At 43.2% G+C, this 12,385-nt stretch overlaps 1 protein-coding gene across 2 annotated transcripts in view; it reads left to right on the top strand.

Annotated features, from left to right (window-relative positions):
• The window catches only part of LOC139328679 (membrane-associated guanylate kinase, WW and PDZ domain-containing protein 3), a 122,280-nt gene extending 111,952 nt beyond the window's left edge, over positions 1-10,328 (top strand). Inside the window, exons 11-22 of one of the 2 annotated variants that reach the window (XM_070958599.1) lie at positions 1,780-1,811; positions 2,518-2,680; positions 2,801-2,895; positions 3,049-3,256; positions 3,438-3,620; positions 3,913-4,098; positions 4,365-4,461; positions 5,248-5,353; positions 5,559-5,696; positions 7,452-7,590; positions 8,258-8,347; positions 8,503-10,328. In XM_070958599.1, coding sequence (XP_070814700.1) covers positions 1,780-1,811; positions 2,518-2,680; positions 2,801-2,895; positions 3,049-3,256; positions 3,438-3,620; positions 3,913-4,098; positions 4,365-4,461; positions 5,248-5,353; positions 5,559-5,696; positions 7,452-7,590; positions 8,258-8,307 — 1,397 coding nt within the window. In that variant the 3' untranslated portion in view covers positions 8,308-8,347; positions 8,503-10,328. The remainder of the gene's footprint in view (positions 1-1,779; positions 1,812-2,517; positions 2,681-2,800; positions 2,896-3,048; positions 3,257-3,437; positions 3,621-3,912; positions 4,099-4,364; positions 4,462-5,247; positions 5,354-5,558; positions 5,697-7,451; positions 7,591-8,257; positions 8,348-8,502) is intronic. The other variant, XM_070958598.1, reaches the window with a different exon arrangement.
• The last annotated feature ends 2,057 nt before the right edge of the window (positions 10,329-12,385 follow it).

Here is a 12,385-nt window from a genome sequence, read left to right as displayed (position 1 = left end):
TCCACTGATGCACTGCATGACCCCACAGTCAAAGCTGAACTGGGCTCAGCTTCACCCAGACTGCCCAACTGAGGAGCTAATGCCAGCTTTAACCCTCATTAGACAATGGCCTATGGCTTGGAAGAGGATCCCTGTGTGTGGGGGGGGGGCATAAATTAGTTTACACAGCCACATTGTGGGGACTCTCCATCCTTGTGTAGCATAATGTAAATCATTCAATTTAGGGTAAAGACTTGGGTTAAGTTTGGATGAGGGCGGGTTAGGATTAGGGAAGTAGTGGTTATTGTTGCAGTAAGTCTCCAAGAAATTAGTGTAAGTCTCTGTATTCTTTATGTCTATGTACTGTCCCCATTGTCCCCAGAATTGATGGAAATGCATGTTTGTGTAAGTGCAGACATGTGTTGCTTACGTTGTACGTTGTGTGTCTGCACAGTCACAGTCACATTTGTGGGGACTCGCCTTCCTTATGGGGACAAAAAGCTGGTCCCCTTAATGTAAATTGTTATATTTTATGGTGAAGACTTTGGTTAATGTTAGGGTAAGGTTACATTGAGGTTAAGGTTAGTTTAGTTATGGCAAGTTTCCAGGAAATGAATGTAAGTCTATCTATTGCCCCCAAAAATTATGGAAAGACGTGTGTGTATTACTCACATTTTGGGGACACAGATCTGTTTATACAGTCACATTATGGGGACTCTTCTTCCTTATGGGTACAAAATATAAGTCCCCACGACATAAATCATTACATTTTACAGTAAACACTTGGTTTATGGTTAGGGTTAAGTATGCAGTGGTTATGGTTATGGTTAGGTTAATTCTCCAGGAAATAAATGTAAGTCTATGTAATGTCCCCAGATGTTATGGAAACGCAACACTTTGTGAGTGTTTGTGTGTATATGTGTGTAATCAAGTATTGCTTACATTGTGGGGACTCACTTTCCTTATGGGTACAAAACACAAGTCCCCACAATGTAAATCATTAAATTTTGGGTTGAAGACTGGGGTTAAGGTTAGGGTAGGGGTTAGTGTTCGGCAAGTAGTGGTTATGCTTATGGTTAGGATAGATCTCCGGTCTGTGTAATGTCAGAAAACATGGAGGGAAAACAGTGCTGTGCTTCAGGTGTGTGGATGGCACACTTCTTTCGTGCCTTTGATGCCTCCAATGTCGGATTGGGAATTCGGCAGTGAAGCAGAAAAATGCCGCTGTGTCTCCCCTTTTACATCAGGCTCCATTAACCCCTCATCAAGCCAAGTGTTAGTCCGGCCCCACATGGCTGCGGGCTCCAAAGGAGTGTTTGTTAATCCAGTTTATGCAGGGAGTTCAGAGGAGGGGAGGAGGGGGCTGTAAGAGATGATCTGTAGGGAACAATCTGAGCACTTGAGATGGAACGTGTGGGTGTGCTGTAAAGCGAACAGAGAGAGGGAAGAGAATTATCGGTCATTGAATTATATGCATGAATCTCTAATGCCCTCACCCGCTTCCTCAGCCCCTGCAGTCGGCTTCCATGTAGTCAGCACTCCAGCACATGTACTACCTTTATATCCCCTATGTATCTTTAATCGCACATGGATGTATATTCCCTAATGGAGCATTCTTTAGTGAGTACACCTCTTGAGTTTAGAGCAGCTCACTGGTTTATTTTTATGCTCACTGCTGCTGTTTCACAGTCAGAGAGGCAGTGCCATCTGGTGGACGCTGGTTCAGTGATCATTGTTGTTCCAGTTCATATCATAGCATTTCTTACCACATTCCTGTTGTCTTTATATGTCTCTCCATAGGTCAAACATCCCCTGTGAAGAGTCTAAAGCCTGTGAGTAAAAACATATCTTTTCCTCTTCCCTCACTATTGTTTCCCTGTGGGAACTTATCCCGCAATTTAATTTCAAAGCTTTTTGTCCTTCAGCTTAACCAGTAAGCCTCTGTTGCATCGAATTAAATGATAGCAATAAATTTGAATATTGATTATGTTTCTGGGCGCCTCCTTTTGTTTGCTCTGAAAAATGGTCTTAATTACTTCCTTTCAGTGTTCATATTCTTAGGGCTGTTGTCAGGGGATTGCAACGGTAATGAAGCATGGATGAGCCTCTTCAGATATGCTGGTATTATTAATACAACAGTTTTAGATAAGGAAGTTGCCCTTTCTGCCTGAATAGGTCTGTCACAACCAGGGGTAAATCTTTGGTTTTCCCGTGGATGTTTTATTACATTCAAATCCCACTGCTAGGGCTTCAAAGTAATTGGAGGAATCTAAAGTAAAAACAGCCTATGTTAAAAAAAAAAAAAAAGGGAGCCGCTGAAGTGACCTTTATTGCTTTAGGTAATCTATCACCATTAGCTGCTCGGCTGCTTGTCTGGGATAATGAGTTGGCCAGACTATCAATAAAATATGTCCTTCTTAGCTGAATACCGAAGCATATGTGATTTAATGAAAGTCTAAGATTGGGATTGTAGTTATATTGCAAATAACAACACTCAAAGCAGTAGGTGGTGTTGATGGTACATGTATTTCTTCTCAGAGGCTGGAAATGACAGCCAGTACAGAGACTTTGGACGGTGCAGACTCAGCCCCCCAGGCCCTGCCCTACCACTCCAACACGAGCACCCTGCGCTCCGGCGACTCCCCCAAACGAGACGCCACCGAGATGTACCTGAAGTCCAAAGCCCTGCTGGAGAGCAGACGTAAGTCTACGCCCACACACCTTCGCTTCCTCTCAGAAGTTTGCTTTTTAACCTTGTGTCCTTCTCAACTTGAAACCGTGACCTCCCGCTCAATACTGATAGAGTATTACTCATCCGCAGAGCCTCACACCAAAGACATTGATGTTTTTCTAAAGAGAGACATTGAAACGGGCTTTGGCTTCCGCGTCCTGGGAGGAGAAGGTCCTCAACAGCCAGTAAGTATATATAACAAGCAAGTATTTTAGTCTCTATTATGTAAACACTGCTCTATAAAAAGGCGGTTGATGTGAAACTCCAAAATAATAAAGTTTTATAAGACTTTCTATTTCTTCAAAGGCCACTTCTCCATTATGCTAACCCTCTCTCAGAATGTCTTTCCCCAGGTGTACATCGGCGCCATTGTGCCCAACGGAGCCGCAGAGAAGGATGGTCGTCTGAGAGCGGGAGATGAGCTGATTGGCATCGATGGTGTGATGGTGAAAGGTCGTTCGCACAAGCAGGTGCTGGATCTGATGACCAACGCCGCCCGTAACGGTCAAGTTATGTTGACCGTACGCAGGAAGGTCATCTACAGAGGTAATAATCAGAACAGCGCCTGACGCAATTTAGATGTTTGTGAGACCATTGTATTGATAAACGTGTTCAGCTGTCTCTTGATATAATGACAGTGAGTGTTAAGATCATGAAACACCCAGTGTCTCATTGGGCTTTCCTGCGAAAAATCCTCTTTCACAACATCTGTGTCCTTTCGTTTCAGAAGCGACAGAGGAAGAGGCTCAGGAAATGGCCCCAGTGCTGGTGAACGGTTCTCCCAAGCTACCTCGCCTCCCGATGCCCAGCGCTCTGGACCACGAGTCTTTTGACATCACACTCCACCGTAAAGACACTGAAGGCTTCGGCTTTGTCATCCTCACCTCCAAGAGTAAACCGCCGTATGGAGGTTGGAGTTTTGTTCTTTGTTTCTTTGTTTTTTGGTATTTTTTCTCCAGTCCATATCGGACTGCATGTTTGGTGCAAAACAGATGAGTCCATATTAATTTAAATTTCATGAAATCGTTAAGAAAATGCAGCAGGGTATGCACATCAAAGACAATAAGAGAATGACTGATCCCTGTATTCTGGTGTCATGGCGAGAAATAATTATGTTGGTGTTCTGGATATTTCAAGGTTTTCACAGTCTTCTCTCCATCTGAGTCTCAATGTCTCATTCCTTTTCACATCTGCTGTTGCAGTTATTCCACACAAAATTGGCAGAATCATCGAGGGCAGTCCCACCGACCGCTGCGGCCTCCTGCACGTCGGAGATCGTATCTCAGCGGTCAATGGGCGCTCTATCATCGAGCTCTCTCACAATGACATTGTTCAGCTTATCAAGGATGCCGGCAGTGTTGTCACATTGACTGTGGTTCCTGAGGACGGTGAGTGTCTCTGTGTGCCCACGTCTGCATTTGCTATAGTAGTATGTTGGCCTTGTGATGAATTTGAATATCAGTATTAAGAATTTAGTTCTCAATTGAAAGTAAATGAAATGACATCTTTGTATCACTGTAAAGCTCCCTCATTTAGTAAGAGTCGGATTACAATGCTTAGAATTGTTAGTGTGCATGAAGCACGTTGTAGAAGGATTCTGTACACTGTACGGGCATTTTAACAGTCATGGCTGTAATGACTGAATGTCTTTTAGAATACAAGGGCCCTCCATCTGGAGCCAGTTCAGCTAAACAGAGTCCAGCTCTGCAGCACAGAGCCGTGGGCCAAAGGTCAGCGCTGCAGGATGAACGGTAAGGATCTGCTCTCACACAAAAGAAAAGCATGAAAACAAAACCAAAGCTTTCAGCCACCAGGGGACAAGGGCCTTTGAAACTGTCCAAACATCTTGTGCATACTGGTAGATCGTAGCTCCAACTAAACTCTGACTGCACCAACACAGTGCATAGCTGTCCTGGGATCTGTGCCCAATAGAAGTTAATCGAGGTTTCAGAACGAAACCATCGTCACAAATACCTTAAAAGTACAAGTCACCAAAATATACATATTAAACTTGTTACATATGGCAATACTGGGAAATTACTGTGCTGGCTTTTTTATGCTTTTTTCTCTCCAAATTGTAATGGCCAACTCCTCCTTCACTGTTGGCGCTCTGACTGGCTGCTGCCACCCCCACTTCTGGCCTGAGGAAAGCGCACACTGAAGCAGATCGGAAATGCAACAAGAAACTCTAAAATTGAAAATTAAATCACATTATAGCACAGTTATGGTGCTATTAATACAATGATGTTGCTACCTGCCCTGACAAATTCTCCTGAAACAAAAAACTAATAGAAATATGATATAAAGTGTGTGTGTGCAAGCGTGTGTGTGTCAGACATAAAAGTGTAGAGTGTGTAGTGCATATGCAATACAGTGCAGCGTTCAAATTAAAATATCCAAGTGTGAAAAAGCATCTCTCTCTCTCTCATTTAATATCCAGCATTACATTTTTCCATAATGGCTTTCTGGGTTTATGGCCTGCAGCCTGCTGTTTAGAGCATGTATTACTGAAGGAATACATCTGTTGTTTGTTTTAGTTATAACCTGGATGTGGAGGAGAAGAGGGAGGGAGTCAACTGGTCCGACCACAAAACTCTTCCACTTAGCGAGCAGGGAACGCTGTGTGTGACGGGACCCAACCAGGTAAGAATAATCCTCTTATTGCTTCCACTGTATGTTAGCAACTATCTCATACTGCTCAAGGCTCAAGTTTTTACATAATGCACATATAAACTCCAGTTTTTATCAAATATTACTTTTGAATACATATAATATACTGTATATGTATTGTCTTGATGTGTCTCTCTGTGAGTGTGTTACTGACAGTGTTATCTTATGCGCTGTGTAGGGGTGTCTCACAGTGGAGTTAGAGAGGGGTCCCAGAGGTTTTGGATTTAGTCTGCGAGGGGGAACAGAGTACAACATGGGCCTGTACATCCTGAGACTGGCTGAGGATGGACCTGCTCAGCTGGACGGAAGAATCCATGTGAGGGCTCCTTTTATCTCAATACTCGGGGTTGGACGGAGAGAGCAACATAATGCTAATTTTGCTATTCTTGGAATAAGTTTGCCTTCGGGGTGGCGTTAAAAGAAAGGTCGCGGGGTCATTAAAATCTAAGGTCATTATCCCAAAGGGTTAATGAATGTGAATGTCACTGAAATTGATATATCAGATTGTGACACATCTTGCTTGCGCAGTTGAGCGAAAGGAAAGCCAGTGGGATTTCTAAAAACTGAAATTGCGGTGGAATTGCAAGAAAGGTGAGAGGTCACCGGAGCCATTAAGATTCATTCTGCCTGGATAATATCCACACCAAATTGCATGAGAATTAGCCAGTAATGTTGAGTCTGTGAAGATCCTCATTCATTCAGGTCATGGTACGTCTAAGTGCCTTAGACGGAAACTGGAATCGCTTGAGTTCTAGAAGACATTTCACCTTCTATTCAAGAGGATTCCTCAGTTCAAACTGACTGGTGGGGGGTCCCAGGTATTTATCCTCTTGAAGGATCCTTCACGCCTTGGGAGTCGCAGGTCACAGGTCGGTCACAGGAACGATTCGCATGTTGGCCGGCTGGGTCAATAACTCACATTCACACCATGACTCGTGTGACCCCGACGACTCACATGATGGTCGGGTGGGTCAACAGCTCACACGAAGGCAGACGTCGCCATCCACAGGGCCTTCAGCTAACAAGAAATATCTGATGCTTGATTAAATAAAAGTCAGCGCAGCCCTGGGAAGCTCATTTAGCTGCGCTCAGTAGTGTAAGATACAGTTTGGCGTGCCATTATAAACCATTACACTGCTGAAATCTGATATTGAACATTTACTAGTTTATGAAGGGGAGAGGTAAATCAGAAAAAATATCATTTCTGTTACCACATGCTGAATGCACCAGAGATTAAACTAATGAATTGTGTTTCAATAACTGTCAGTTACACCGTTGCACTACAGATGCTTTCAGCTATGATGTGTTTGCAGTTTTTTTGTTTTCATTTAGCAAAGTAATCGAAACTCAGTCTCCACACAGCAAAACATAAAGGGTTGGAGGATGGTCTTTAAGTCTCTTTCAGCCTCAGACTTGATTAGATTTTGTTCTTGTTTACTATTTATTGATTTTTATCAGATTTGTTTCTCACCTACTGTACATCCTTGAGTGTCTATCCACCCATGCATGTCAACGAGCATCAACCTGTCTTTAGTGTCCTTAATTATGACACTGACCATTTCCAGGAAGGTCACACTGTAACTGACCCTGTGCTTTTTCTGTCCACAGAGGAGGTTCAGCAAAATTAGGCTTTCCCCAAGGGGATTAAATTATCACATTATTATTATTATGATCAGGAAGAGAGGGAAGGTGGTGCAGGGAGGGAACAGAATTGAAGCTCCCAGCAGAAATCAGTCTTCGGCTTGCCAGATTGTGGTCTCTGGGCATGACTTTGCCTATCCAAGGGTGGAGAGGAATGTCAACACTGATTAGATCCCAACAAACTGACATGTTTACATGCTTTATCCTGAGTTATTTTGTCATCTCCAATAATAGATGGTACCTCCAGGGTATTACAAGGCGCCCGCGTGTGTGTGGTATGAAATTCAGATTCTTTAATTATGCGTGTTTGTGTGTAAACATACCGCTTCTGTATGTTTGAGTGAAAGCGTGTATGCATGCACAGCGGCGTGCGCTAAGCTTCGAAAGGTGTGTTTCTGTTCAATAATTGCATTTTCTGTTTTGCTGACAGGTAGGAGATGAGATAGTGGAGATTAACGGGGAGGCGGCACGCGGCATTTCCCACACACGGGCTATTGAACTGATCCAGGCTGGAGGAAACAAAGTGGTGCTGCTGCTGAGACCTGGAGCAGGCCTGGCTCAAGATGGCAGTAAGTACTGAATACACACAATTCATTCAACTTTGGTCCAAGGTGAAGGATTGTATTAGTAGGCAACTTTGGTACTTACTTAGCCAAATGACATTTACCAATTTGCTCCAAAAATACCTGTTTGGAACATTCCACAGGCTGATCGGTGACAGGTGATAGTGTCATGATTGGATGTGAAAGGGGCATCCTGGAAAGGCTCAGTCGTTCACAAGCGAGGATGGAGCGAGCCTGTCTTAATGATAAGATAAGCTAAGCTGTAGCTTCGTATTCAGAGCGGAAATATGAGAGAGGCATCAATCTCTTCATCTAACTCTAAGCGTCCGAGCCTATTTCACAAAATGCAATGCAATGCATGCATTGTACAGCATGTTTTAATTTTCATCTTTGATCAATAGATGATAAAACTTGGCATCTAGATTTATTTTATTTCCTAAATGTGTTTACTGGTTAACAAGGCCAAGACACTGGGTCGTTAAATACATGCTGAATCCATAGATCCACCTGATGTCGAGCGAATGATAATGATCCTTTTGTTGATTGATGGAGACTATTTTGGAATTGTGTCACGTATTGATTTGAATTTTCTTTTATTGAGTTTTTTTATTTATTCATTTAATCTCTAACCATCTTCTTCCTTTTGGCTCCTCTTCTCTTGCCGCTGATGCAGGTAGTACAGCTTCTTCGACTGTGTGCTACTACACTGAGCACCAACACTAACATCTTCACTGCTTTTAGTGGCCTCTTCTCTTTTACCTTGGTAATTCTGCCCTGTCTCAGATCTTCCCTCTGCTAACCTCTCAATATAATTGACTTTTACTTTCTTTTTAGTCTAAATTTCATTATTTTGCATGAACATCTGATATCTGTGTGCCCATATGCTGGTTCCTTGTAAAATATGTGCTTTTCTTACAGGTCAACGTGATCAGAAACGCATTTCACCCACAAGCTATTCCAGAGAGGTGTTTTTCTCTGACACATCACCCCTGTCCTCTCCATATCCCACTGGGGCTTCCATCTTTGTTTCCTCTCCCTTCTCCAGCAAACTAAAACACTCCCACAGCTGGAGTGCCATATCCCCACAAGGCCTCAAGCCCCGCAGCAGGGGTTTAAGCTCAGTGGAGGAGAGTGGTGAGTGGGCAGACAAGGAGGTACAACGGCTCTCTCCCGCCTCCCCTGAGCGTATGAACTTCTACAAGAGGACCAGGCCCACAAAGGACTCCAGAGAGCTAAGCAGCCCAAAGAAAACAGGGGAGACATTTCCTAAAGCCAAAGAGCAACATAACACTCCCAAAAAGACTGCGAGTCAGGCACAGGAAGAAACTCTGAGCAAGAGCAGGACATCTCAGACGCAGACAACAACACGAGCCGCAAACCCTAGGAAGTCTCCTCAAGCTGGACAGCAAGTGGCTTTGACCCTGCAGCGCGCAGAGCATCAGCAAGGCCCTCAGAGGAGATTAAAAGACTCATCCAGCAGAGAAAGCTTGGATCTCGAAAAGAAAAATGGCAAAGCGGGCAATCTTGAAATCAGGCGATACACACAAGGAAGGGAGATGGAAGGGAGAGGAGAAAGGCCCGACCGTGAGCAGGAAAGCTTTAAAAGAAGGGTGGCGGCAGAGTCTCACCACCACAGGACATCTCCTCATACAGTCAGAGAGAGCGAGAAAGGAAAAGACTCAAGGCAGAGAGATGCTAACGGGAAATCTGCGGAGGACATGAGTACAAGCAACAAGGCTATCAACAGAAGAGAGTCGCTGCTGGCTTTCAAAGATAAATTGAGTAGAAAAAGTTCTGTAGCTTCGCCCAAAGAGGCAAAAGGAAGGGAAGACACGCTTTCCTACTCCTACAAAGACGGCAGTAGTAAGGAAGGCAGTGTGGCCTCTCTCAACAGTATTCCAGGGACCCCGCAGAGCCCAAAAGGACCTCTTAGCCCCGGCCCTTGGAAAGTGCCCAGCTCAGCCAGAATCCTCTCCGAGGCAGAGGTCCTCCGCGACCCTTTGTGATAGAATATTGAATCGCCCAGACTTGAGCTGTGCCATGGAATATTTAACAGTGCCCTCAGTGGACAGTTTTTTCTGAGTTCTTCCATAAAACAGAGACGTGCAACACGGTGCCACTTTTATTACCTTTGGACCATGTCCAGATTTGTCTTTTGACAAGGTCTTTTTTGGGAGTCCTGTGACATCAGACGTGGCATGTAGCAACTCCCCTCCGCCTTGTCCGCTGCTTCGGCATCTTTGATGTGGGACGTCAGCATGTGCGGCATGCTCGGGGCCTTGCCAGACAAGACATTCTGAAATGTGAATATGTGCCAATCCTGGGAGCCTCCTGTGGAACATCAACTACCAACAGCGCTTCACCCATTACAATGCAATGACCCATATGCAAAGAAAAGGAGAAAGGCTCTCGCCTGTAGTATACACCACATGTGACTGTCATCTACGGTTTAATTTTGCTCTCGGTCTCATTGTGGGATATTTTGACTTGTCTTTTTCTTCAACGTTTGCTCAACTGCATGCAGTCGGTCCTTCTGTTTGTTTTACTGCACGTGTTCTGCACATCACTGAGGATGATCCTGTTTCTTGTTTATAATTCTCATTCTGAGCACCAGGCCGATTTCTAATACAATCCAGCAAGCATTCACTTTACCGGGGACTGTAGACTGTTCTTATGGTTATAGACATGGCTCTCCTTCATACAGACAGTATCATTAAAAAGACCAGAAACTTGTGGTTTGAGAACTTGTTTACCATGTGTATGATAACCAAGCTGTGTGTAATTTATTGAGATAATAGATTAATATGTGTATATGTAGCTGTACCAAGCCATTCCACATTTTGATATAGACTTCAAAGATTTGTCCCATGTTATTTGAGCTTTCACCATCCTTCCAATGTACTTCAGTGGTAGGGATAACCATGGATCTTGTAGTTCATGAAATGTATAGGTAGCGTGCAAACGGCTGTACCAAATGTTTGCAGTCGCTCAAAACGTGTCTCATTGTGAAATATAATATATATATATTTGAATGTGTCATGTTTTGCAGATTCTAAACTCTTTAACTATCTATTGAACTCCATTGCACTGCATCTGCCCTTGTAGCATAACAGAATGACCATGAGTTGTATTTAATTCGTGATGTTGACTTGCTACTAATGCATTAACATTTTATTATTGTTATTATTATTTTATAAAGCTGTTTCATTTTTTCTAAAAGACTCTCCGTTTAAGGCCAACGTGGCAATTTATATAATACTGTGCAAGGTCTGAGTCATGCCCCTGATGGTTTTACCTTTGCCTATTGAGAAAAGAAAAATGAGGGTTTTAAATGTATTTTGTCAATCCTGCTGTGTGATTATGTGCCAGGGTAGCTTGAAGGATAATGGAGCTTAGGGAGCGATGTGGTGGTTTAGGGAGATATTGAGCATGCTGCTTCTCTAAGACAGGCATACAGAGACCCCCACCTTTTTACATATTTTAAGGGAAGCTGAGCTGATGGATAACAGATAAACAATTGGATGTGGGAGTCAGTGAAAATGAGAAAAAGTCTAATTTCACTCTTGCTTTACTACATTTTTGAAGCTTCTGCTGTAAAATCAGAGCAAGGAAATAGACTCAAGGTGCCCAGCTATAGCTAATGAGATTAAGACATATTCAGATGAGCTCAGGGAACGCAGTATAGTAGCAAACGTGTGATAAAGTCAATATCAGGGACAGTGAAATGGTGGTTAAGGTCTGTGAATGGCTGTGATAAGAGCTTGTGATTGTATAAGGGAGTTTTCAGGTTAAAGATGACTAGATCGTGCACTTTTGAGCCAATCAGTGGTAGGTTTTTGTGCAATAGTTTGGTTGGTCGAATGAATCAATCCAACCCGGAGTGTCAGGTACAGGCAGTTCAGTCTGGTGAATCAGATAATGCCCTTTTTATTGTATGTCCCCTGCACTGTTGTACTCCTTTACGCTTTCTTTTTGACCATTTTCTGTCTCATCTCTGTATCATACTGTGGCCTTGCATCGCTTCATTAGAAAAACAATCCTCGTGGTATCTTCTACATTCTGTAGGAACGGTAGATGTAAATGTTTGTACATTGTACAGCACCTTTATAAATACTTGCTGAGTGCTCTTTCTGGGGGAAAAAAATAGAGGTATATTAAATCGCTCCATTATTTTTTTATGTAAAAAAAAGAAAGAAAATATTTAAAAATGGATTGAAAAGGATAGACTATGACCTCGACATGGTGTTCCGTTCATGCACTGAAAAATAAAGTTTTACTGAAAACACCCTCTGGACTTCTTGTAAAATGCACATTAATTACAAGGTTTGAATCAAAGCCATGCTTTTCTGTTGATGATATTTCATTGTTCCTCCAACGCAGTCAGGTGTCATGTTTAGATTAATTTCTTTCACACCACGGTCCAGCGTTGCTGTCCTTTCACACGCCAAAGCAATGTAAGCTACTGTTACTATGGCAGATTTCCAGTTGTCATGGTAGCCAGCTGTTTTTCTCGACAGGTCGGAGAGAGCGTGACGACACAAAGTAGATGATTTTCAATTACAAGAGAAAGCTCAGAGGCATTTTATGGATGCGTACACGTTGTGGCCATTAAATATCCATTTTTCAAAGGCAGGCATGAATCATGGGGCCACACTGCGAGAACACAAATAGAAATTGGTCGGATCCCGATGAAACTTTCAGACCGGCTGCAAATCCTCAATGAAGTTCCAGCTGCGTGAGCGATATAAGGATTATATAAGCTACGAGTCTGCTGAAGTGCCCTACTGTATATTTTATATAA

This window comes from Chaetodon trifascialis, chromosome 3 (assembly GCF_039877785.1).
Source record: "Chaetodon trifascialis isolate fChaTrf1 chromosome 3, fChaTrf1.hap1, whole genome shotgun sequence".
In the NCBI taxonomy this organism is placed as follows: domain Eukaryota; kingdom Metazoa; phylum Chordata; class Actinopteri; order Chaetodontiformes; family Chaetodontidae; genus Chaetodon; species Chaetodon trifascialis.
The sequence above is the reverse complement of the archived record's forward strand: the minus strand, read 5'-3'. Positions and strand labels throughout refer to the sequence as shown.